Source organism: Lepidochelys kempii, chromosome 3 (assembly GCF_965140285.1).
Source record: "Lepidochelys kempii isolate rLepKem1 chromosome 3, rLepKem1.hap1, whole genome shotgun sequence".
NCBI classification, from domain to species: domain Eukaryota; kingdom Metazoa; phylum Chordata; order Testudines; family Cheloniidae; genus Lepidochelys; species Lepidochelys kempii.
In genome coordinates, this window is record NC_136382.1 from 92,850,356 (window position 1) to 92,878,148 (window position 27,793).

Sequence of the window (27,793 nt, forward strand, 5' to 3'; positions counted from 1 at the left end):
AACTTTTAACAGCCACATACAACCTTTCTGGCCTGTTTGCCATCATAAGTTCATCGTCAGCAGGCCTGTGCTGTAAGGTGTTGAGGTATTTTAATATATCCCACAGTAGCTCAGCTGAACACTCTAAATCAGGGGTGGGCAAACTATAGCCCACCAGCTGTTTTAAGTTGGCCCTCAAGCTCCTGCTGGGGAGCAGGGTCTGGGGCATAACCTGTTCCAGCGCTCCAGCCAGGAAGCAGGGTCAGAGCCCGCTCCACGTGGCTCCCGGAAGCAGCAGCAGCATGGCCTCCCTCCGGCTCCAACATGCTCCAATGGGAGCTACAGGGATGGTGCATGTAGATGGGGCACCGTGCAGAGCCGTCTGGCCGCGCCTCTGCGTAGGATCTGGAGAAGTGACATCCCGCTACTTCCAGGGGATGCTTGAGGTAAGCGCCGCCCAGAGCCTACACCCCGAGCCTCTCCCCATGCCCCAACACCCCTACCCCAGCTCTGAACCTCCACCTCGGAACTCCTCAATCCCAGCCCAGAGCACCCTCCTACACCCAAACCCCTCATCCTCAGCCTCACTGTAGAACCCGCACCCCCGAGCTGGAGCCTACACCCCTTCCTGTACCCCAACCCCTTGCCCCAGCCCTGACTCCCCTTCTGCCCTCCGAACCCCTTGGTCCAAGCCCAGAGCACCCTCCTACACCCCAAACCGCTCATATCCAGTCCCACCCCAGAGCCCACACCCCCCTCCCCCACCGCCTCCCGCACCTTGAACTCATTTCTGGCCCCACCCTGGAGCCCTCACCCCCTCTCACACCCCAACCCCAATTTTGTGAGCATTCATGGTCCACCATACAATTTCTATTCCCAGATGTGGCGCTCGGGCCAAAAAGTTTGTCCACCACTGCTCTAAATAGATAATATGTTTAAAATTAAGAGCAATGAGATATTTAAGTTTTATTAAACGGAGGATTCTGTACAAAAATTGGTCTGAAGAGGCAAAAAACTTATTTCTTAACAGATAATTGGCATGGCCTAGCAACCTACCATCCACTGTGCACAGAGTTAAATTAGAAGACAACTCTTAGAACAGAAAGAAATCAAAGCATGTAAAACTTGTATTTCCCTTCCCTCTCTCCCACAATATTATTAAATGATAGAATTGTTTCAGAAAAAAATACATCCTTATGCATCTTTCACTCAAAAAGTGAAAACCTAAAAAACTGGAGGTCTTTTTTGAAACCCGTTCATGCACACACACTGCTATGATTCGGTAGAGGTAGGAAAAGTTTTTCATCACCATCGCTATTTGGAAAAAAAATTGTCAAGGAAAGGAAAGAATCCAATTCAATATATTTTCTGATCTTACTATAAACACGGAAGTACCTAGTCCATTTGTATCAGCCCATTTAGCCTCAGCTACAATTCCAGAAAACAGTTCAATTACAGTTTCATGGGGAAAAATTAGGTTCCTCAATTAGGGTCCCTTGGTTGTCTCTTTTTAACAGGAAGATGGTTGAGTACAGAAAATGGTTTTCTGTAACCACAGCCGAAAAAGACAGTTTGTGGTTATCAAAGTTACAAGAGATATTTTAAACCAGACAAAAATAGCTTAATATTTCATTTATGCACCCCAGTAACAGTTTTCTTTTTAAACTTCTTGGTGCTATCAGTATTATAGTTTCATTAATTCACAACGGTTCTGTCTAATTTAAATACTAGCAGGGAAAGAGACTATACCAGGAATACATTTCTGAATTTTCACTGGCTGACCTCCAAAAACTACGTTACAATGATTTTTATTAACATGATCTTAAGGCTTTGAAATATACAGAACATAAGAGGGTTTCTGCAAACTGCAATAAAAAGCTTGCTATGAGCCAGTCCACTATATGAAGAGCCAAGAAAGTTTTCCCAACATAGGTGAGTAAAATTAAACACCTAAATCTGTATTAGTAGATAAATGGCTTGATTTTTTCAGAGGTGTTTTACACACATATTTTGCCTAAATATGGATTATGGGCCTGACTTCACACAGTCATATTAGAAACCCTTTACCTAATCGCTCTACTCTGAGCGACATGCAAATGCCACCCTAAGAACAGAAAGGAAGTCCAATGTATATAAGAGGTAGAAAGCAACCGAAAACCATACTCAATACAGAGCAAAAGTTCATCTTCAAATACCAATCAGATCTATGGTTTTCTTGTTCAGCAAGTCCCAATGACTAGATATATTGATAAGAGGCTCAAACAAATAAGCCTTCACTTAAGACTCTAGTTCTAGTACAGAAGTAGCACATATAATTTACTTAATAGAACTTTAACGGCTATCACCACAAATAAAAGCTCCTCCTAAATCTGATTTAAGAACAGACATAGAACATAACTTATTTAACCAAAAACACTCCTCCCACCCCCCTTATGTCTTCCTGCTTTAACACTCAATGTTTAAGATGAACTGATGCAACTGAATCAGTTCATCTGCAGTTTTATTGCCACAATAAGACAATCAAAAGAGAGTGAATACTTAGGGTATGTCTACACTATGAAATTAGGTCAAATTTACAGAAGTAGGTTTTTTAGCAATAGTTTTTATATAGTAGATTGTGTGTCCCCAGACAAAACGCTCGAAGTGCATTAACTCGCCGGAGTGCTTCCATAGTACCGAGGCTAGTGTCGACTTCCAGAGCATTGCACTGTGGGTAGCTATCCCACAGTTCCTGCAGTCTCTGCTACCCATTGGAATTCTGGGTTGAGATCCCAATGCCTATTGGGGCAAAAACATTGTCGCGGGTGGTTCTGGGTACATGTCATCAGGCCCGCCCTCTCTCCCTCCGTGAAAGTAACGGCAGACAATCGTTTCACGACTTTTTTCCCTGACTTACCTGTGCAGACGCCATACCACGGCAAGCATGGAGCCCGCTCAGATCACTTTGGCAATTAAGAGCACATTAAACACCACACACATTATCCAGCAGTATATGCGGCACCAGAACCTGGCAAAGCAAAACCGGGCGAGTAGGCAACGTCAGCGCAGTGATGAGTGTGATGAGGACATGGACACAGACTTCTCTCAAAGCACGGGCCCTGGCAATGTGGGCACCATGGTGCTAATGGGGCAGGTTTGTGTGGTGGAACACCGATTCTGGGCTCGGGAAACAAGCACAGACTCGTGGGACCGCATAGTGTTGCGGGTCTGGGACGATTCCTAGTGGCTGCAAAACTTTCGCATGCATAAGGGCACTTTCATGGAACTATGGGACTTGCTTTCCCCTGCCCTGAGGTGCAAGAACACCAAGATGAAAGCAGCCCTTACAGTTGAGAAGCGAGTGGCAATAGCCCTGTGGAAGCTTGCAATGCCAGACAGCTACCAGTCAGTTGGGAATCAATTTGGAGTGTGCAAATCTACTGTGGGGGCTGCTGTGATGCAAGTAGCCAGTACAATCAAAGATCTGCTGATATCAAGAGTGCTGACCCTGGGAAATGTGCAGGTCATAGTGGATGGCTTTGCAGCAATGGGATTCCTTAACAGTGGTGGGGCCATAGACGGAACACATATCCCTATCTTGGCACCGGAGCATCAAGCTGGCGAGTACATAAACCACAAGGGGTACTTTTCAATGGGGCTGCAAGTACTGGCGGATCACAAGGGACGTTTCACCATCATCAACATGGGATGGCCGGGAAAGGTACATGATGCTTGCATCTTCAGGAACTCTGGTCTGTTTCAAAAACTGCAGGAAGGGACTTACTTCCCAGACCAGAAAATAACGGTTGGGGATGTTGAAAGGCCTATAGTTATCCTTGGGGACCCAGCCTACCCCTTAATGCCATGGCTCATGAAGCCGTACACAGCACCCTGGACAGTAGTAAGGAGCTGTTCAACTATAGGTTGAGCAAGTGCAGAATGGTGGTAGAATGTGCATTTGGACGTTTAAAGGCGTGCTGGCGCAGTTTACTGACTTGCTTAGACCTCAGCGAAACCAATATTCCCACTGTTATTACTGCTTGCTGTGCGCTCCACAATATCTGTGAGAATAAGGGGAAGATGTTTATGGCAGGGTGGGAGGTTGAGGCAAATCGCCTGGCTGCTGATTACGTGCAGCCAGACACCAGGGCAATTAGAAGAGCACAGCAGGGCACACTGTGCGTCAGAGAAGTTTTGAAAACCAGTTTCATGACTGGTCAGGCTACGGTGTGACAGTTGTTTGTTTCTCCTTGACGAAAACCCGCTCCCTTGGTTCACTCTATTGCTTCTGCAAGCAGTGATCGAAGGGAGGGAGGGTGGTTGGCTTACAGGGAAGTAAAGTCATTGATGTTTCAAAATCATGCACTCTTTATTAATTCCACACACAAATAGGGGGATAACTGCCAAGGTAGCCCGGGAGGGGTGGGGGAGGAGGAAAGCACCGGGGGGAGTGGTGGATGAGGGGAGGAGGGAAGGACAAGGCCACACTGCACTTCAAAACTTATTGAATGCCAGCCTTCTGTTGCTTGGGCAGTCCTCTGGGGTGGACTGGTTGGATGCCCAGAGGGGGGCCCGCCCCCCGCGTTCTTGAAAGTCTGGGTGAGGTGGCTATGGAACTTGGGGAGGAGGGCGGGCGGTTACACAGGGGCTGCAGTGGCAGTTTGTGCTCCTGTTGCCTTTGCTGCAGCTCCACCAGACGCCGGAGCATATCAGTGTGATCCTCCAGTAGCCTCAGCTTTGCTTCTTGCCTCCTCTCATCATGCTGCCAACACCTCTCCTCTTGCTCGTCCCTCCTGTCCTCGCCTTCATTTTCTGCTTTCCTAGACTCTGTCATTGGTTGCCTCCACGCATTCTGCTGAACTCTTTCAGTGCAGGAAGACTGCATGAGCTCAGAGAACATTTCATCGCAAGTGCGTTTTTTTCGCCTTATCTGCGCTAGCCTCTGGGATGGAGACGATGGGGGAATGTTGAAACATTTGCAGCTGTGGGAGGGAAAAAAAGGTAGAGTAGTATTTAAAAAGACACATTTTAGAGAACAATGGGTAGACTCTTTCACGGTGAACCAAGCTGTTAACATTACACAGCACATGTGCTTTCGGTACACAGTCGCATTTTGCCTCTTATATTGAGGGTCTGGTGTGAGAAATCACACACGCAGGGCCGGGAAACAGAATTCGGCTTGCAGGCAGCCATGGTAAGCCACAGTCTTTTGTCTTCTTCAACCTTCATAACATGTGGGAATTGTTTCAAACAGCAGCGCCCTCCTTTCCCATACCAAGCACCCGTTGGGTTGGACATTTAGAAGGACGGGCTGCGGTTTTCGGGTTAACGTGCAGCACAAACCCAACTAAACCCCACCCCCACCCAATCCTCTGGGATAATCGCTTCACCCCTCCTCCCACCGCTTGACTAGTATCAGGGAAGATCCCTGCCAGCCAAACGCAAACAGCTCAGTGTGAACGGGCCCCCCCAACCATGTGGCTAAAAGTGGGGATAATTTTTTTTCAGCCACAGGCAAACAGCCCAGCAGGAACGGCCACTTCTGAATGTCCCCTTAATAATGTCCCTGCAGGATTTTCGCTCCATCCCCAGACACATTAACAGACTTTTCCAGTAGCTGTACTGGCTGCAAATGCATCCCAAGTTTTCAGGGCAAATCAATCATTAAACACACTTGCTTTTAAACTGTATATATTCTATTTACAAAGGTACACTCACCAGAGGTGCTGTCTCCGGCTTCATGGTCCAGGAACCCGCCTTGGGAGGGTATTGGCTCCAGATTGATCAACAGTTCCTGGCTGTCGGGGAGAACGCTTTCTCTGCTCCCGTTTGCTATCCTCCTCCTTCTCCTCATCATCTTCCTCATCCCCAAAATCCGCATGCCTGTTTCAGGAGACTCCCCCCTTGCAGGTGTCCAAGGACAGAGGTGGTGCAGTGGTAGGGGCACCCACAAGAATTGCATGCAGCTCATCATAGAAGCGGCATGTCCGGGGCTCTGACCTGGAGCAGCCGTTTGTCTCTTCAGTTTTTGGTACGCTTGCCTGAGCTCCTTAATTTTCACATAGCACTGCTGTGGGTCCCCTCTTATAGCCTCTGTCCATCATGCCCTTGGAGATTTTTTCAAATATTTTTGCATTTTGTCTTTTGGAACGGAGTTCTGATAGCATGGTTTCATCTCCCCATACAGCAATCAGATCCAGTACCTCCCATTCGGTCCATGCTGGAGCTCTTTTGAGATTCTGGGACAGCATGGTCACCTCTGCTGATGAGCTCGCCACACACACCAAACAGGAAATGAAATTCACAAGTTCCCGGTGCTTTTCCTGGGTACCTGGCTAATGCCTCTAAGTTGAAAGTGCTGTCCAGAGCGGTCACAATGGAGCACTCTGGGATAGCTCCCAGAGACCAATGTTGTTGAACTGAGTCTACGCTACCCCAAATTCGACCCAGTGATGTCGATTTCAGTGCTAATCCCCTCGGTGGGGAGGAGTACAGAAATCCATTTTAAGAGCCCTTTAAGTCGACAAAAATGGCTTCTTTGTGTGGATGGGTGCAAGGTTAAATTGATCTAATACTGCTAAATTCGACCTAAACTCAAAGCGTAGACCAGGGTTAAGTTCAATGTACCTTTTAGTTAAAGGAACTAAGGAGTGGCTGGGGCCACTCTCCCTTGTATATCCTTGGGATCCTCTGCAAGGGAATGATGGGCACATGCAGAGAAATGTGATGAGGAGCTACAGAAGTGACTGGAACTAGGAGTCCAGAGAGGTGAGACTAGGATTTACTAGAAAATCTGAAGAATGGAGACTGGGACTAGCTAAATGATGTGAAAAGGACTGGGACCACGCCAGGGTGAAGTGGTTACACTTAGGCAAAACAGGTAGAAGAGTCTAGGGCCCCTAGGGAACACTTCCCTCCACCTAGAAGGGAACCCAAGATCACAGAGTCTTACTATTCCTCTGCAGTCAGCAACCATCTGCAAAATTCACTTCAAAGTATTCCATTCCCTTATAGCGAAGGGCCAGAGAGAATAAAACTGGCTACAACTGTCAGTTATCCCCATAAATAGCAATGGTCTGTGTAGTGGATGAAAGGGTTCCATTCCTTCTGATGACCCATTTAGGTGTCCATACGATGGCACATGGTTAATTCTTTTTTCATTTTTTTTTATTTTAAAAAGCAAAGACTTAAGAAATTACGTACATAAAAAACATTAAGGTTGCCAAGTCACTCACTCACAAGTTAGGAAATGCCAGAACTGAAGTTGCCCACACAACCTCAATTCACCCGCTCCCCACATTGTGTATACATTATAAGACGGCTTTCAATTATGTGATCACATACTATTTTTTCCACAGGAGCATTAAGTGCAAGGATGGACATGCTTTGGGGATGACTCAGAATTGTGTAGTACAGATCCTTTGCCTCATATATTGTGGAACTTGTATAGCATGGAGTGAGTGAGGCAAGAGACTACAGGAAGAGAAAGGATGATTCCATAGTTAAGGCAGCTGAACGCTGCCCTGGAGAACTGCAGTCTATCCCTGCGTTAGCCACAGAGTTTGTATGTAATGCTAGGCAAGTTCCTTTAACCCATTTTTTCCACAGGTGGTCTCTAATCATTCCTTATTTTCTGGGCATCTGACTTGAGGCCCTGGGTCTGATCTGCAGGAGTGCCAAGTACTCACAGCTGCAACTCGAGTCAACAGGAGCTGTGCTTTGAACATATAAAGTGCTACAGAATGCTAGATATTCGGGTGGGGTGGGGTGCGGGGAGGAGAATAATCAGGTTCTAGGGATCTCAAATTGGGCACCAAAAATTAGTGGATACTTTTTACCTTAGATCTCTGCACCTCAGCTCTCTACATAAGAACAGCCATACTGGGTCAGACCAAAGGTCCATCTAGCCCAGTATCCTGTCTTCTGACAGTGGCCAATGCCAGGTGCTCCAGAGAGAATGAACAGAACAGGTAATCATCAAGTAATCCATCCCATCGCCTATTCCCTAGCTTCTGGCAAACAGAGACTAACCCTACTCATAAAACAGGGACACCATGAGGAATGTTGTGAAAATAAATGGTCTTTTACTGATCTAAAGATATTTTCATTTGATTTATGTAACAGCTTAAAGTTACTATGTCTCTGACTATCTCCATGGCTACTCTACAGCAACTGCCACATATTTGTTAATGGGCAGGAAGAATCATTTACAGGAAGAAAGGTCTACACTTAAAAACTTAAGTTAGAACACTGGACTCTGAATGTTAGCATTGGAAAGGTGTCAATGTGTGTACCCTTAATTCTAAGAGGTAATAACCAGAGTAGATCGCCACCAATAGAATAAAGTGCTGAAATAAGGCTAGAAGGAAAGGGGGCTGAGTCTAAATGAAGGATAGCTTGAAAAAAAAAAAAAAAGCAGAGAAAGGTGAAAGGGACTAAAGTCAAAGTCTGACTTGATCTGAAATTTCTGAATGCTGTCAACAAAATAGAGAAACAAGTTTACACTAACACTACAATTATCTGAAAAGATACTCTGAAAACTCACTTAAAATATTTGTAGTCTAGTGGTTTTCAAACCAATTTTAACAAGAGAGTTCTCTTAACCTGATTTCTATTCTCTGAAAGAAAATAGTCTTTCTGGAGTAATTTTTACTTCATTTGTTTTGTGTAGATATGGTTATTTTTTATATCTATCTATCTATCTATCATCTCTCTTTTGCTGTTGATGCCCATCTAGTTAAATTTAAAAAGTGAGATTTCACAACAAGAAGCTTTCAAGACACCACTCTAAATTCATTGCAGGAGCATTACCAGACATGGTCTTGTTGATACTAAAAATAAGTGGTCCAACTCCTTGCTCAAAGTTCTGTTGGTGGTCCATTAACCCCACACTAAGCTTTCCTGGGAGAGAAAGATCTTTAACCTACTTCTCAGCACAGAACAAGTTTTTACAGATAGCATAGGCTATCATTTAAGCTATGAAGTAACTTGGCATCTACCCAACTTCTGCAGTAAACTCCTAGAGAAACAAGCGCTTGCTGCATGAGCAATGAATGCTTCAAGCAAAAAAAAAAAAAAACCACACCCACATTACGTAAGTGCTCTATAGTCTACACTGGGATCCAATTGATTTTGATCCATATGGTCTTAAATGGCTTGGGGCCTGATGACTGGCAAGCCTCTTCCTCCCACTAACCCTTCCATGAAGGATGAAGGTGCTTGTGCTCACAGATCTTTTTGAAGGGGCAGAAGGGGGAGAAGACTGGTGGCAAAAGTGTTCTTCACAGGCAGAATTAATTTCCACCCTTGTGTAACAGAGCAACGATTGCTTAGATTTTAGGGTGAATTGCCAAGGTTAGTTTGGGGGACAGATGGTTTATTTTGATGTGGGGAAGTATCTTTGCCCTGGTAAATCTTGTACAGGGAGTTCATTTTTTATTTTATTTTTTTTACCACCACCTTTGAAGTGCATATTTTCACTATTTCACTACTGACCCTTTCACATCAGGGATAAGTTTTAAGACAGTAGAACAAACTGTGTGCCAAAACCCTTGCAATGGAAGAAAGCAAGCTTCTGGGTACAATCTGTGTTACCACTATAATATTTATAAGACTACTTAGATTGTATATAATTTAAACTAGTGAGTTGAACACTAGGAAAGTTAAAGGTGGGGGGTGGGGGGAGAAGAGTCTTCAGATACAGCCAACCTGAATGATTTTGGTAACTTTGTATAGGTGTAGGCTTATAGTAATCATTTTTAGGAAGATCAGAACTCTGGAGACAGACAAAGGAATCCATTTGTTATATTAATGGATACAATAGGAATAAAGAAAAGAAAGCCAATGCAATATACTAGCATAATACAAGTTAGCAATGCTACGCTGTAGAAGTGGTTGAGTAGTTACAACTGACTGCGTGCCTGGGAAGAATTTAGAAGGCTTAAGACCCCTCATGATTATTTTAAATTTGTTTTGCAGTAAGGCCACACCTATGAACTCTAGTATTACACTTTAAAATTAAGTTACCCAGACGCAAAGAGGAAGTGCTTGTTCAGTGGAGCTGCATCTTACACGGGAGTTAGGTTCTAAAGTAAGGCGAAAATCATGTATAGTCAAAATGACCCTTGAAAATCCCTTAAAGACCATAAAGTACAGTATACTATACATGGTTTTGTGTATACAACCCTGTACAGTAATGTATAAATGTGTAATGTATAGTATATACTAAAGAGTACATATCCAAAATATAATTTTACCGTATTGTATTTTTAATTACAGGGGGTTGTCAGGGCTTGATGTCGATCCAGGAGATGGAGGTGACGGAGAGTGAGTCGTAGATTAAGTGGTTGGCTCTGGTTCAGTTCGGAAGTTGATTGCATAGGCTCATCTGCAGCTCGTTTTTCCTTGAAAAACATGGTACTCGGCAACCGTTGATGTTGTCTGTTGAGCTGCTCAAACATTTCTTGATATGGTCTCAAATTGTCTGTAATACGACTTGTGATTTTGAGGCTTTGTTCCACAGAGGCATGGTATTCAGAAATTAAAATCATTCAAGCGTTTCGCTGCTTGGAACACTTCAGCAAATTTATATAGATTCCAACTTGCTGGCTCTTCCTGTTCGTCGTCATTGTCATCTGTAGACGATTTTATCAGTTCCTCTAACTCTTCATTAGTCAATGTTTTTCTATGGCTCGCAATTAATTCTTCAATTTCTTCCTCAAGGATGTCAATGAAGCCATCACCACCCACTTGCCTGGCCACCTGAACAATGCATTTCACTTTTGTCAATGGGTCAGGAAACCCTTGAAATCATTCACACATTCTTTCCATAGGTTTCGCCAACATGCATTGACTGTTTCAGGCTTGATTGCATCCATTGCCTGTTTAATATAAGTGATACAATTGGCAATGTTGAAGGACTTCCAACACTCTATTACTTTAAGATTGGGATTAGCATCCATAGCCCTACATATCTATGAGAATGTAAGCCTCGTGCACGTGGCCGTGAAACAGCGAGTCACGCCTTGGTCGAGAGGTTGGAGGTGGTATCGGGGGTGAGGGGTGGGAGAAAGACGACTTCAACGTCGTTATGTGCAAACCGGAGTGCTGCAGGGTGGCCAGGAGCATGGTCTACAATCAACAACACTTTCAAGTCAAGTCCTTTCTCTTCGAGGTACCCTTTGACCTCTGGAATGAAAGACTTGTGGAACCAATCCAGAAATAATGTTGCCATCACCCAAGCCCTTATTTGATTGCCAGAACACAGTCAAGAGATTTTTGTTCTTGCCTTTTAGGGCATGGAGATTTGCAGCCCTGTAGAGCAAGCCTGGCTTTATTAAATGCCCAGCCGCATTGTGCAAAACACAGTCACATGGTCTTAGCTGCTTTGAAGCCAGGGGCTTGTCTTTCTGATTTTGAAGTGTGAGTGCAGTTGGGCATTTTTTTTTTTTCCATAAGAGCCCAGTCTCGTCAGCATTAAAAACTTGTTCCGGAAGATAGCCCTTTTCTTCTATGATTTTCTTTAATTGTTTGGGTACACTTCTGCTGCCTCTTCATTGGCAGATGCAGCTTCACCAGTAGTCTGCATGTTTTTGAGACTGATGTGGTTCCTAAAACTATTAAGCCAACCTTGGCTGGCTTTGAATTCCTTCTCATCAGAAGGTTGTCCCTCTTCGGCAGGAGGTTTGAACAGCACATCGAGGCTAAGAGCCTTTTCTCGCAACGTGTTGCCATCGATAGGCACACGTTTACGGTTCATGTCTTCCAGCCATAAGTTTAATGCCTTTTCAGTCTTCACTAAAGTCTTATCATGCACCTGGCTCATCACCTTAGTTATTGGAGCACTTGATGCCACAGCTTGATGAATTTCTCTCTCACATCTTGATGGCACGGATGCGAGATTCGTTGTGGCCATATTTACATGCCACATTGGAGATCGACATACTGTCTCTCAATAAGTCCAACAAGCCAGTTTTTCCTCCAGCATTGGAACAGATTGCTTTCTCTTCGGTTGTGCACCAGATGAAGTAGTTGGCTTGTGTTTAAGGGCCATGTTGTATGAAAAATACGTACAGTATCTTTAAACACTAGAATCACGCTCAGTGAGGCGAGATGCTCACACTATGAGAGGCATGCAGGAACTGAGAGCGACTGAAGGAACAGCAGATTCATGTCTCCCATCTCACGCTCACTCCAGGCATACACTTATTGAGTGGAATGGGGGGCAGAGTCACCCGCACTATTTACAGGTATCTTATTTTCCCTTTTTTTTTTGCCGAGCGCATATAGTTGAATTTGCGTAAGTTAAATGTGCGTATGATGCAACTCACCTGTATTAGCTTTTATTCATCAGTAATACACATTGTCCATTTGAAGTAGGTTTTAGAGTGGCCTAGAAAGAAAGATTTGTGTGCTTTTTCTGCTTCTTTATGACGTTTAAAGAAGGCCCAAACGGTTTTTATTGCATTTCTTGCTTGTTTTTTAATTAGGAATTCAGGTTCCATCTACTATGACTGGAGAATTAGTAAAGTGACATGAACCATGGCAATGAATGCTTGGTAACAGAAGAGATTCCTTGTCATCCTATTTTCTGTTTCATGTGTTTGATATGTTTAGTGGACTAGTGTTTTAAGTGAAGCTTTTGTCTTGTTGAAGTTTGAACACTGAAAAGATGGCAAGCACAACACACACACACACACCCTCGCCCACAGAGTCTTCCAGAAGCAAGAATAGGAAGATCAAACTGGATTTAATATTTCTAAGATGAAACAAGTTGGGATTTTTAAAAGTTTCAGGACTTAACATAAAAAACAAAACCAAAAAACCACCGCACAAGAGGACAGTCTCACTTTTAGAAATCCTTAAAGATCTGCAGAATATTGACAGATCAAATGCAAAGTCAACTCTGCAGTGTAATGTCTACATCTATATTTCTTCTATATCTGATGTAACCAGAAACAATTACTAAATTCAGTGTCTGAAATATTGATAAAGTATTGCAAATCTCAGTCAGAAAAGGCAGAAAATTGTCAAATATTAAAATTAAGTATATTCAAAGCCTGAAGCCTTATTTTTAATTCAACAGTATTTGCAGGTGAAGAGGTTTTGTATTTGAGGTATAATAGATTGAGTGACACTATATCATACAATCACAGAAATGTAGGGCTGGAAGGGACCTCAAAGTCTGCAGGTTCAGGCTCTGTGCCAAGATAAAACCAAGTAAACCTAGACCATCCCTGTCAGGTGTTTGTCAAACCTGTTCTTAAAACCTCCAATGATGGGAATTCCACAACATCCACTGGAAGCCTACTCCAGAGCTTAGTTACCCTTATAGTTAGAAAGCTTTTCCTAATATCTAACCTAAATCCCCCTTGTTGTTGATTAAAACCAATACTTCTTGTGCTACTTCAGTGGGTACAGAGAATTGATCACCGTCCTCTTTGTAACAAGTCTTTGCTGATTTTATTTGATTAAAGAAATTAAATTTATAACCATATACATGTATATGAAGAGTAATAAATTAGAACTGCCATTCCAAATTCATTTCAAGGAAACCAATTGAAAGTGCTGTTTTATCATCATAAATATGAGCTTAATCTTATAGTATGTCAATTTCTATATTCTTAATTTCATACCTGCAAAACAATCAAATTATCCAGTTGTAAGTGATTTATGTTTTGTTTTTATTCACAGCCACTGCAAGGAAAAGGAGTTTCACGTGGACATGTAGATCCTTGAAGAGTTGCTACTTTTTATACCTCACAGCTTTTGTCCAGATACTTGTTTAATACTTATAGCCAGAAGTGGTACACAGTTGGCAAATTAAATGTTTTCATACAGAATTTGGTCAATAGATTCTGTCAGCATTTTCATATGTTTACTGGAGACACAAACAAACAGCTGATTCTTTGAAGTAAGTTCTCACCCCATTATAATTCCATTAATTTCTGACTCTTGTGCCAGGTACTATAGAAGGAACAAGGAAGTCCTGCCCTGATAAGACAATAGTCTAATTTATGGTAAAATGAAAAATTAAGAAGTAGGTGAGGTGATAAAAGAAACACTGATTATATGCATGCATGCATGCATCAATACAGACTACTTTCACAGGCTTTTTGTTTTAAGTTAAGCACAAACTGTTCGAACTGTAGAACCATCTTTTTTTTTAAATAAATTTAGTGGTGAGCATGCTTACCTGCACAATTAAGTTAAACATTTCAAGTACAAAATAAAAGCAGTAGTTGCTCCCAGTCCAGCAGTATCTGTAGACTCATCAAGTTGTGGTGCAGATTTGCTTTGTTTTCCTTCCCAGTGCCCTGGGTTTGTCTGGAGGGCCATCTAATGAATTTAAAATCTGCCATTGCTATTCAAAATTGAGAACATATTGGTATCAATTCCCCCCCCCCTTTTTTTTTTAAAGGGACGATTTCAACATACTCAAGAATGGATGGTAGGATTAACGCCTCATCGTACCTGACTTTGTTGCTCCAATAATTATTGAAGGACCTGAACGAGCAGGGACTTTCAAACTTTTTCTGAGGTAATTCTCTGAAATGCAGTTTTCTGATTTGTGCTGTCATGTAACCCCCGATGAAGTTATATACATTTACAAATAGATTCCCTTTGTGGCTCCACTAATCCTGTACACAGGTTTCCGAATCAACAGCTGTGCTCAGTCTAAGGGCTTGTCTTCATGTGCAGCACTACAGCAGCGTAGCTGAAGTGGTGCAGCTGTGCCGCTGCAGCGCTTTCGTCAAGATGCTACTACACTGTCGACATAGTTATCCACCTGCCTGAGAGTAGCTACATCCATGGGAGAAGCTCTCCTGTCAATGAAGTGCTGTCTGCATTAGGGGTTACGCTGTTATTAGTACACCACTCAAGGGTGTGGATTTGTCACACCCCGAGTGACAGTTACACTGACATAGGTCTGTAGCGTAGACCTGACCCAAGCCTTTACAGGCTGTGTCAAGCTGTCTGGAGTGGCTCACAAACATGTTTGCCAACCTCACCACAGACTGTTACAAACCCAAAGCTGGTTGTGTTCTAAAATTAGATTCCACCAATCAAGTGTGAACTCCTCAAGCATTATAACAGCCTTAAGGTGTAGTCACAGACAGTCCCTTTGAGCACTCCAGTCTATCTTGCCACTCAGGCAAGCCTGCTTTTGTGATAGTCCCTCATGCACACACAAAATCACAATATTCATCTTACTCACAGTCCTAAAGAACAAGTCACTAAGCCCAGGTCAATTGTACTACAGCTCTTGTGGAGAAAAAAAATGCTTTTAGCCAAAACTGTAACAAACTGCAGATTTATTAACTAGTAAATAACTTTCTTTATTCCAAGGTTAAAGGCGGAAAACACACACTCGAATGAGTCACAGTCTTAGGTTTCAAAAAGTAATAGAAGCTTCTGTGATGTGCAAGCTCTATGTCCTTTAGGGCTAACCCAAGCTAAGTATGTTTATGCTTAGAAATATTGCCCTCTCCAAATTCCAAGCAGCATAGTGATAATTTCTCCTTAATGAGCATTTTTATTCCCTTCCCCCCAGCATTTAAGCTATGATGGGACAAGGGCTTGTGCACAGAGCCTCCTTCATGGGCGTGGGGGGACGGAATCAATAAAATCTTTTGTCCACTGCTGTTCCACAAAGGTTTGTCTGTAGTCTATAGGCCTTCTTTTGGAGAGAAGATGACACTTCTTGTGGTAAACTAATATTTCACACTCGGTAATGCTTATGTCCTGACTGTGGGGGTTTACAGTCTTAGCAAACATTTTTAGTTACAGAACAAACCTAAATGATATATCCATATCCCATGTAATAAAGTAAGGCCTTGTCTACACTGCCACTTTACAGTCCTGAAACTTTCCAACTTATGGGTGTGGGAAAACACCCCCCTGAGCGATGCAAGTTTCAGCGCTGTAACATGGCAGTGTAGACAGTGCACCAGTACTGGGAGCCGTGCTCCCAGCACTAGTAGCTACTCCCCTCGTGGGGGCTGCAGAGAGCTCTCCCAGCGCTGGTGCCACAACTACACAGCCACATTAAAGCTCTGTACGGCAGCACTTCCACGCTGGTAGTGAAGACCTACCCTATGTAAGATTATGAAATGCTTGTAGGATGCTGCACGTATCAAAGTCTAAAGATTAAACTTTTTCTACAAGTCTAATAGCTATTTTAACAATACTAACACAGGAGAGCCACACTGGTTTCCAGCTATGCATCTGTCAGTGTTCAGTGAGTCCCAGTAGCTTTGACATGAGCTAGCACCTGGTCTGCCAGGGTCATGGCTAGTTATGCAAATATTAGTTGGTATACAGTTTGTGTTCAGACATCCACAATTTTGACAAGCTTGTCAAAAGAACCACTTCAATACAGTAAGAAAGTATTATCACATTCCAGCACAGAGGTCCAATCTCCACTAATGTCTGAACAGCAGTTAGGGTTTCTGTTACAGGAGCTCAAAATAATTATAGACGTAAATAATTTGTATCTACTTCCACTCCTTTAGTTTTGGTTTAAGTATTTTAAAACCATTACCTAGGTCCAACACAAAATTTGGACTGCAATTCTCAGAATCACAGATGGGTGGAGAACTACAACCACAGTAATGAGCAGCAGGTTTCCAGCAGTACTAGCAAAACTGTATTTTAGAGAACCAGTCGGCACAATTACTAATGCTAGGGCTGAAAAGCAGTGACAGAAAACGGTGAGCTAGAAAGAATGGACCTGCATCTGTGCGCATTTTAGTCAATTGTAGAAATACTAACTCCTTAACCAGTGCAATTTTCCAAAGCAATATTCTCCGCCACCCCAATCTAAAAAAACAAAAACAAACAAAAAAAAAAAACTTAGGCATTCTCTCACACCGGCTATTTCTTTGAAGGAAAGCTAAACAGGAAGGAATTTAAAGGCATAGGAGTCCTTTGTATTATGTCATCTGCTAAGTGTGTATCAGAAGCCTGCAACTACTGAACTGTTTTTTCCTTTGAAGAGAACAATTAAATGCTGCCAGCCATTAATTCAAGAAACGAGTTATATTTATCTAATGCAAGACCTCTTCTTGCTACATTTTAAACAATGCTGAAATCAAAGACTACAGAGGTTTGATATCAGAGACAAGTTCCATGTTGCTGAACAGTAAAGGCATCCCTGGACATGGGACACATACCAAGCAGATAAGACAAGAAAAGAGTGAAAGAAGAGGATGAGTACAAGACAATGATTTTCCTTTTACCTTCTTCCTCTCCACTTTAATTCTGTCAATAGATACAGACACAATAACTTGTAGTAAATAAAGACAGAAGATAGATATCCCCATGTGACTGAGAACTACGCAGAAACAGGTTCTTTCCAAATTGTAACTTCTCCATCCACTTTCAGAGGAAAAGTTGATTCTTCTGAAATCTTTTGTTTTGAAAAGCAAGTCAGTCTTGGTTAAATGGTTAAATGATGTTCTAAATCATCATCTAACCCTTTGTACAACCTTCTGGCCCTTCAACATTTTCTTATTTATCCTGCCTCTTTTGCTTCTTGTGCTATTTCTTATTAGAGTCCTATGTTGAGAGATTTAAGAAATTTTTAGGCAGACTTCATTCACTTGCTGTATTTCTTAAATAATTTAAAAGATAGATACTTTAGGGCAAATTTAGGAACACAAGCAGCATTCCCTCAAGTGCTGTGTGTGCTTAACTGCTTAACTCTAATAAGTAAGAGACTATAACTGGATGGAGCACAGAACCTGCTGTTAACATGCTGGCAAAGGCTTTAAAAATTAAAAGCATCAGAATGAGCAATACCCATATCTTCTTCACCACCAGCTAATAAAATGCAGTATATTTGCTAAGACCCTCAAATATATCAATTTCCTGTACAAACTAATTAGACCAATGGAAGTGGTTCTTGGTTACAGCAGAACTCAAACTGAAGAGATGGGGGGGGAGGGGAAGAGAAAGATGTTGAAAGAAGGTGGAGCCTCCTACCTCCCCTAATTAGAGCACTGATTACACAATACTCTACTTTAAAGGATAATTTAACTATTTGGACCTATTGGCCAGCATATACTTTTAAGAGCAAGTCTCAGAGTTGCTCACCTTTGCAGTGGACACCCATCACCGTAACTACTGCCAATAGCTATCTTAAGTTGGGGCCAGATTCCAAAAGCTTAATCGACACGGACCTCAGTGAGACTACTTCGCTGAGAAGGACCTACTCAGCCTGATAACAATTAAAGATACTGCACAAGGCATAATTTAGAGCACAAGGCAGAAGATTAGTAGTCGATAACTGAGTGCAATTCTCTACCACTGACCCACTGTGTGACCTCCAGTGAGCCACCTTGAATTCAGTTTCCCCATTGGAGAAAAGCAGTACTTCACCTTCACAGAGTACTTTGAGAAAAGCTGCCAAGTATTTTATTATAATTGAAACACCTTCTGGAATACTTTTTGCTATTAAGCTATTTCAGTTAATTCCCATTTTATGCCTGACCTGATCATTTTCATAACACCTATGCAAAGCTGAATTTAGTATATCAGAAGGAAAAACATTACAAATACACTGCCCTGAAATACACACATTTTCTTTAAATATCTTTCTCTCTCTCTCACACCAAACCCCCCCTCCCCGACACACACATAATAAAGGAAGAATCCAACATGTTGAAAAACTGGTACTTCACACATTATTCTATTTTCAAGCCTACCTATGAAATTCCTCTCCACAAGCTTACAGCCCCAGAATAAGCAAGAAGAGTAAACTATTACTAAAGAGGTGGCCAATTTCCTCAAGGCACATTATAGCATTACTGTGCTGTCACTTCTTGAGCAATAAGGCAATAGGAATTTTTGGATAACTAGCTTAAGTGCATTTTCTTAAAAATTACTGTCATCCTATCTTAAACTACAATTTATCGACAAAGAAAGAGGTAGCATATTACAATATAGTTAGCTACTCCACGGTATACGATAGTGTTCGCCATAATAAAAGCCAAATTCAGGAACTGCTTTTAGTTTGTAGCCTAAGATGAGCAAATCAACACTTTAAAATATAAATATAAAATTACTCATCCATTAGAGCTCTCTAAACATTATATGCTAAGGTATATTTTATACACTTAAAATAAAATTTGTGGGTCTTTTGCTTTATTACAGCTTTTCCTCATGGTGAGGGGGTGGGGAGGTGAGGTGAGAACCAACACCCCAATCTTCCCAAGAACAGTTTACCAAACTTCACAGCAGTTTTTTTTCCAAGGCTTTTTTAAAAAGTATCATCCACACAATACAAGTGCTTCTAATGAAGTTAACTATCTTGCATAAGAAATGCTGCGTCCGAAATTCTGAGTAGCAGTGAGCAGGTTTTCATAGAAGATGCAGTTACCTTCTTTCACACCCAGCATCCACTGAAGCCCATCCTGTCAATTTCTCACATACCAGATCTATTTGCAACTTAAGTAGTGGATTTCAAAATAAATCTATCAATCTTTAAGTTCTGCTATTCTGCATTCAGTGTGCACACACAACCACGTTATTACCGACTGCATCAACTAACATTATGATTTACTCTTTTTCCTCATGCTGCATGGATGCCACAGGCTAAGTGAACATTAAAACAAAGTTACCACTAGGAGTTCATAATCTTAGCCAAAACACAGAAAACATTCCATTCTAAACCTTACTCCTCCTAGCCTTATGTAATTTTCACCAAAACAAAAAGCAAAAACACCAGCAATCAAAAACAAACCTCATCCTTTCTAGTTCAAATTTATGTTTAGTCTTTACCAAGAAGTCGGTGGTGGTGGTAAGCTTAAGAAACTCAGACAAGGCATCTTTGTGGCAATTTCTGTGGGGGGGGGGGGGGGTGGGAGGAAGGGGGGCATTTACAGACAGCATTCAGACCTTTTTGCTCTCCCATAACTCTGAAGTGCCATTCAGGCAATCAAGCTAGTCTTGCACTTAATCATCCATAAACAAGTGCGAGATGTTTGAAAAAGATGGCTACAGAAAAAAGTTGAATGTTACAATTGACTAAGCAGGTTTTTCAGATGTTGCGTTACAATTCAAGAGTCAGTAGGTGAATGCTTCAAATCTGACTTTTCCAGACTAAATAACTTTATGTTCAGTTTTGAAACTGAACAGGTTTTGATGTGGTCAATACCTGAACAAGTAGGAATCACCCTTATCCCAGGAATGATCTGATAGAAAGATTAGTTAAGTTTCACTGATCAAGAGTTGTAGTTTGATGGAAGACATTGGGAAAATGGAAAAAACAATTTTAATTGTGCCTTTCATATACCTGTATCTTAAAAATAAACATTGCCCCTATCTACAGTAGCAGTATAAAACCCTAAGATACAAATACTAGAGGGAAAAAAATTTAAGTGTAGTCGTCCAAGTACAATGTGGGGTGTGTGCAAAAACAACTCCCCCGTTCCCCCACACAGAGAGTAGTCAATAAGGACTCACTTCTACTGTGAAGTATGAGAAACTGAATCAGAGATCAGGGTTGGAAGGGACCTCAGGAGGTCATCTAGTCCAACCCCCTGCTCAAAGAAGGACCAATCAAGAATCTGGATGATTATAAGGTTGTGAAGTACTACAAGATTCTATATTTTTTAATTTATCAGCCGCATATGACCAATAATCACCATCTGACTACTTCACTGCATGTCCATTCCCATTCTCTTCCCTTTGTCTTATATTTTTTAAATGTAAGATCTTTAAGGAACAGACCATGCTTTTGTGATTGAAACAAAAACCCACCACACCAACCAACTGTACAAATGTACAGTCACATGCACACAGAAGTGTCAAAGGAGAAGTTTCATCAATGCACCACCACTGTATGGAGGAACAGAAAAGTATCAAGTGCTAGAAATGGGGGATAGAGATGTTTGTAACATAGATTAGAAGAAATCCTTATACCTACAGTAATCCTAATTAAACCTTGTATTTACAACATAAGCAGAAAGGGGAATAGATCCCATTATTTACTTACTAGTAAAGTATCAAGTTGTTGCACAAGACAAAATAAAGATCTGATCCCTGCATCGTGAAGTTACATTTTCTTCAATGTGCAAGGCCAGGAGAAAACAAGTTGCCTCAGGCTTGTCTACACTGCCACTTTACAGTGCTGCAATTTTCTCACTCAGGGGTGTGAAAAACACATACACGCCGCCGAGCGCTACGAGTTTCAGTACTGTAAAGTGGCAGTGTAGACAGTGCACCAGTGCTGCAAGCCGCGCTTCCAGCACTGGTAGCTACTCGCCCCGTGGGGGCGGATTTTTTGTTTTGTTTTTACACAGCGCTGGGAAAAGCTCTCCCCCAGCACTGGTGCCACAACTACACAGCCACATTAAAGTACTGCCGCAGGAGCGCTTTAGCATTGCTAGTGAAGACATGCCCTCAGACTAGTCAACCTATTAATGTGAAGTAATTAAAAAAGAAAGACTTAAGCAACATATTCTCATGACCTTACTCAAGACAGAAGGAGAACAACAAGCCATCAGTTTATATCCACATGGGCTTACCAGTGTGAAGATTCCAAGGAAGTTGTGGCCTTCGAACAAGTATAGCGTTACTTTTATTTGCAGTGAAACAGTTTGGCAGACAAAGCCATTTCACTGTCTTACAACAGCAGCCCTTTCTTCACTCCCTCAGGCTTGGAGAGCATAAAGGCTTCAATAACTGGTGGCGTTTTCCACCTCTCCTTCCTCTGAATAGGAGTTGGGGGAGAATACTTAGGAATGCAGCATCTCACATCTGCCACTGAATGTAAAACACTACCTTCCAAGAGGTTTTGCACATCTGAATGGAACTCCACCCTAATAAAGCAATGCAGCAATCCAGGTCTCAATTTTCCTCACTTCAGAGTGGAGTTTAAAAATAAGCAGGCTTCACTATTACACTTAACACATTTCAAGGGACCATTCAAGGTGGACTACTTATGCTAAATAATGCATTCCACCTCCTATTTAGCTGCGACACTCCAAGTACACTTCCCAGCCTGGAAGAACAGTTCTATGTCAGCTCAAAAGCTTGTTTCTCTCATCAACAGAAGTTGGTCCAATAGAAGATACTGCCCCCTCACCCATCTTGTCACTGTGATTTTTCACACTTTTATGTTCATATGTACTGTGCAATCTTATGTTAGCCCCCTTGTGCGTATCCATTATGATAGTCTTTAAACATATGATTGTGCACCATACCCCCAGCCCCACACCCCCTGTCTGAGGTTCCCAGAACTGCTACTGTGTCGCTGCCTCAGTGAGAGTTTTGCTATTACTAGCTGTGTGACAACTGCCTGACACACCAGCTTGTTCTTCTTACCAGCAAACTCTTCTGGACCCTGCCAGTCCTAACCTTGCCTTGCAAGTTACAAATAGTGAACCCCAAATTACCCCATTGACTTCCCACTGCAGCATCCAGTGCTCTCCTGGAACACTCTCAGAAATGTGCTGCTCCTTTAGAGAGACAGTAACCGCTGCTAATTACTTGAATTGGGGGTGAACACTCCTATTTGCATCACAGCACTGAATTGTTTTTTTACTAAAACAAGTTTATTAAACAAAATGACATAGGATTAAGTGATACCAAGCCATTAAAATAAAAAGCATTACAAGCCAACAAAAGCAAAAACAGTTCCAAGACCAAAAAAAAAAAAACCACAACCAACTTACTTTCAGCAATTTACCCATCTTTTTCTAAGCAAGTTTCTCACCTAATCTGTTCCCAAAGACTTCAGCACCATTGACTGAAGAACCCAACATTCAGTGATTTCAAAAGCTCCAGTGCCTTGAATCCCCCAAGTGATGGACAACTATGGGGTTCTCTCCCCTTTCTTTTTATAGTCCAATCTCAGGTAGCCACTCTGTGTTCCTCATTTTCCAGGTGCCCAATTTGAGATAACTGGGTTCTGCTTTGCAGGAGTACAGCTACAGCTGTGTACGCTCAGAAGTCAACGGGAGTTGTGCTTTGAATATATGAAGTGCCATATAATGCTGAGTACTCTGAAAAAATATCATGTTCCAGGCATCTCCCACTGGGCACCCAAAATTGAAGATTTGGCCTTAACCTACATCTCAGTTCTCCACCAATGAAACAGAAACAAGATCACCTCACGAGGGTGCTGGAAAAATAAACTGACAATTTGTGAAGCCCCAGATGCTGCTATGAACAGCACATAAAAATGCCCATGAGGAAATTAATACTGTAATAAGTGCAGGGTTTATATGGTGTGTAATAAATTAAGTATGGGAGCACACATTGAATGAAGAGAAGAAGAAATACAGAGTAGCTCTTGCCGTTCAGCGAGCACTGTCCATTCTACGCACTGAATGAAGCTAGGAAATAAATATTATGTGATCACATAATTAAAGATCATCATAATGGAAATGTACATTGGGAGCACAGATTAAGGTTGCAAGGGCAACCTTCATTCTGTAGTTTCTAACTTTCAAGTGCTTGATTTGCAATTTTAATGTCATTTCGTACGTAATTTTGTAGGTTTTTAAAAGTGTAAGCTGAAAACAAATTGTCTTGTGGAGTCATACTGACCCACAAAGGGATCAACATCAGTGTTGAACTAGAGCTGGTTGAAAACGGCAAATTTTACAAGAGTGAATATTTTTCATTTTGTTTGGAATGTCCCAGAATAATTAATTAGTTTCAGTGAAAAACTAAATGAAAAAACATTTTGTTATTATTTTCCATCAAGGAAACTTTCATTTCCCCCTTCCCCCCCAAGAGGAAAGGAGAAAAGTGTGAGTTCCCCTACAAAGAGGTTTAGTCTGAGGTGTTCAAGCTTTTAAAGGTTTCTGAACAACCGGATCAGTCTGAATAAATAAAAAATTTAAGCAGTTTGCAAAATGTATATTATTGGTCATACATTTCGCTATTACATGCTATAAAACAACAGCTTTTTCTAACTCTGTAGATTAGAATTTCACATTAATACAGTTTAGCTAAGGTTCCAACACAAACATTTGAAAATCGAAGTATTGCAATGTATGTGAAATGCAGCAGAAGAGATAGAGCAGTTCAGTCTTCAGTTACATTTCCCACCACTAACACAGTCCTTTTATATTAGATGCAAGAATTAATATAGGACACACTGTACCCCAATACTAGTGCAGTGAGAGAAGTAAATCAGTCTATCATCTATGTTCATGAGATACAAAGCACAAATGGCAAGTGAAACAGAACTGGGTGCATTAGTTCGTTTGCCCTGTGGGTCCAATGAGGGCAGCAGGCAGAGCCTAATTCATCTGTCTCCTCGGCCTGACAAACTTAATTTTCTCTAAATCCTTTTTAGAGCCATGTCTTGTTATGATCAGTAAATATGAGTCATTTGAGTTCCTATCTATTAAGTCAAGACATGTATGCTTTAGCAAAATATACAATAGTAAGAGCAGGACCAGCACAGAGGAGGTTAATAACATCTGAAAGCCTGGAAGCAAAAACTGACAAAATATGCTACAGTTAGTTTGTAGCAGCAGGCTGAAAGCTGCTTATTTTTGTACTAGAAAATGCAGTGTTTTCACCAAGTAAACGTACAGTGATTTGAAATATAGTAACAGAGGGCAGTGCATGGCCTTTCAATAAAGATAACTGAAGACTGTGAAAAAAAACCTCACAAGGTAGAAAGCCATACCTGAATAGCTTCCTTAAATATAGAATAAGGGATGAGGGCAAGAAAAAGATCAAGGGGCAGGAGGAGATATCTGCAGAGAGACAGGAAATTAACCAGAAGAGAAATAAAATGGGACTTCAACAGAGAGGAGAAACTGACATAACGATCTACCTGCACAATAAGGAATTGCCAGTGCACCCAAAGGACTAGATCAATGACCATCATAATGAGGTCTTCACACCGTATGGAAAACTGATTGCTAAACCAAGTCAGTAAAATGCTTTTAAAGACTTGTTGCTGAACACAGAATAAATGCTAGGTTTCATACTTTCCCCAAGTTTTGCTCAGAAGCCTACACTTACTTATGAATGTACACACACTCACAAACGGGATACAAAGACAATTGCTCTGAGATGTAAAGTACGCTTGTACCTCCTAGCACAGCACTGAGTAGCGGCGATGCTGTCACAGATGCGGCTCCGAAACGCCACAGGAGCCTTCTGGCCTTGCTGTGCCACTCCATCCTCACGCCGTACGGCTCTCTGAGCGTCAAACACTACACTTTACAACTCGGAGTTAACGCGCCCCGGCCCTCGAGCTTCCCCGGGGAGAGGAGTGTTTGGAAGAGAGAGAGTCGTGAAGAGCTTCTAGTCTCGGTAGTTTGTCTGCGCGGAGGTGGTGTTCTCCCTCCCTCCCTCCCTCTCCAGTGTGAACGCGCGTTCGCCGACACCCGGGCGGCCACGCTACATTTTGAACTCCACCAGTGTAAACACCTGCACAAAGCCCCGTGAAACACCTAGCAGATCCCAGGCGCTAACGTGTCGCCCTGCGGAGGCCGATCAGCCTGCCTGTTCCTGCTCTCAGAGCCGGAGCCAGCGTCACCCCCCCCCCCCTCAACTTACTTCCGCAAGTTGGAAATAAGCGACCTGGGGGAAGCGCGCCAGTGAGAAGGCGCAGGGGAAGGGGCAACGAGCGGGGTAAACAAGGGGGTAGCGAGTGAGCCGGAAGGCAGCCCGCGGAGCCGGGCGCGCAGGGCGAGCCCGGCCGATGGCGGACACACACCAGCCGCCGGGGATACTCACCTCTTTAATCTTGGCCCGTTTCTGCTGGACGTCAGGGTCCGCCGGCTCCCGCCCCACGGCCCCGACGGGCTTGCGGAAGAGCAGGCTGGGCAGCCCGGCGGCCCCCGCCTCCTTCCCGCCGCGCCTGTCCTGGAGAAGTTTCTCCTTGTCCTGGCGGATGTCCCGGCGGATCTCCTCGGGCAGCTTCTGCAGCGTCTCCTTGGCCTCGCGCAGAGCCCGCTCGTGATCCTCGCGGATCTTGGCCAAGTTCTCCGCGGCCGCCTCCCCGGCGCTGCTGCTCCCGGCGGCGGGGCCGGCTCCGGGCGGCGGGGCGCGCTGCTCCCCTCCGGGCGGCGGCGGGGGCGGCTGCTGCAGGGCGGCGGGCGAGTGGAAGAAGACGCCGCTGAGCAGCTTGGAGGAGTCGGGCAGGAAGAAGATGGCCCCGAAGCAGAGGGTGATGAAGGCGCTGAACACCAGCAGCAGCACGAACTTCTCCGTCAGCCGGAACGCGCTGGGGCCCGACGCCTTCCTGCCGCCGCCCGGGCCGCCGCCCAGCGGGCCGCCCAGCGCGCCGGGCCCCGCGGGGCTGCCGAACAGCGGCAACAGGCTCACGGCGGGCATGGCTCAGCGCCCCGCGCAAAGTTCCCCCTCGGCAGCGGCGGCAGGAACTTTTCCGCTCCGCTCTCCCCGGCGGGTCCGGCTGCGCGGCGCGGCGCGGCTGCCTGTCAGCTGCTGCCCATGCTGCCGCTGGAGACAGAGCGCCGAGACCCCTCACACACGCGCGCGCGCGCCCGCCGCCTCGCCCTGCCTGCGAACAACTGCCAGGCAGCGCCGGCCTCCGCCTGCCGGAGCCAGGGGGAGCGGCGCCGCCGGGCCAATCAGCGCGTGGGCGGGGGGAGTGGGCGGGGCTGGCGGGGGAAGGGGGCGGGGCGCGCGTGTGAGAGTGGCACACGCACACGCACGGGGCGGGGCTGGGGAGGAAGGCGAAGGGCGGGGACCCTGGTCCACACGAACAGCTCCGGGCGCCTGGGGCGGCGCTCGAGCGGGCAGCAGCCTCCGCGGCATTAATGAGAGTAATGCTATTCAGTGAGGGTCCCACTGTTTCTTTAATCGCATCTGTGTAAGCTGGTTTTAATTTGCCTTTTTTTTTTCCCCTTCCTGCTGCTGCTTTTGTTTTTTGCTCTGGCGGTGGGGTTTGACTGGGTGGGCGGTGGGCGTTTATTCTTTATCGTTTGACGTCCGCAAAAGGGAAGATCGCCAAGGTTAAAACGACATTAGCATATACCCCCTATTGATTAGTGCAGATTAATTAGTCATCTGAGGGGTTGGCAGCCATCCCGCCGCTTGACTTTTTAATTGTTAAATACTTTAGTAATGATCTTTGATAAGAAATTAGAGGGTTTTGCAAATCTTTCCAGCCTGGAGGCATCTGGCTACAACTGTTTCGTAATATACATAGATGTAGCATTAATTATCTTAAAGCAGAGATTGCAGATTCATAAATACAGAGAGAGAAACACAAATGTGTACTTTGCCATACAAAGTGCAACAACTTTGTCTTTTCAAGAACGTCACTCGGAGTCAAAAGTAAGCTGGGCTTTCCAGGCCTTCTCGTTGTTTAATACCACTTTTCATGCACCTTCTATTCCAAAAAGCAGAGCTTTGCTTTCACCATTACATTTTCAGTTTATACATTTTTTAAGTATCAAAGATGACTCCCTTCCCCACCCACAGCAAGAGCTCCTCTACAAATGAAACAATTTCTGCCACATAGTACCCACACATGGTAGACCACAATGTAGCATTCCATTTCAGGAGTTTGAGGTCCTGCCTCTTCTTGGCTGTCTTGTGCCTGACATGCTGAGCTCAATCCACACTTGACAGCTGCTTTCTCTCCTTCTAGTCGTTCAATTCTCTTAGGCTGGGTCTTCATAAACCCCAAGGGTTTTCTCACAGAGCTCACTCAGATCCTTTTGTAACAGTAAAAAGAAAAGGAGTACTTGTGGCACCTTAGAGACTAACCAATTTATTTGAGCATAAGCTTTCGTGAGCTACAGCTCACTTCATCGGATGCATACCGTGGAAACTGCAGAAGACATTATATACACAGAGACCATGAAACAATACCTCCTCCCACCCCACT

At 43.5% G+C, this 27,793-nt stretch overlaps 1 protein-coding gene across 1 annotated transcript in view; it reads right to left on the minus strand.

The window, feature by feature from the left end:
• Positions 1-26,484, minus strand: part of MAN1A1 (mannosidase alpha class 1A member 1) — a 215,307-nt gene extending 188,823 nt beyond the window's left edge. The window contains exon 1 of the mRNA XM_073337170.2: positions 25,672-26,484. Within this exon, the coding sequence (XP_073193271.1) occupies positions 25,672-26,271 (600 nt within the window). The 5' untranslated portion in view covers positions 26,272-26,484. The remainder of the gene's footprint in view (positions 1-25,671) is intronic.
• Between the last annotated feature and the right edge of the window lie 1,309 nt (positions 26,485-27,793).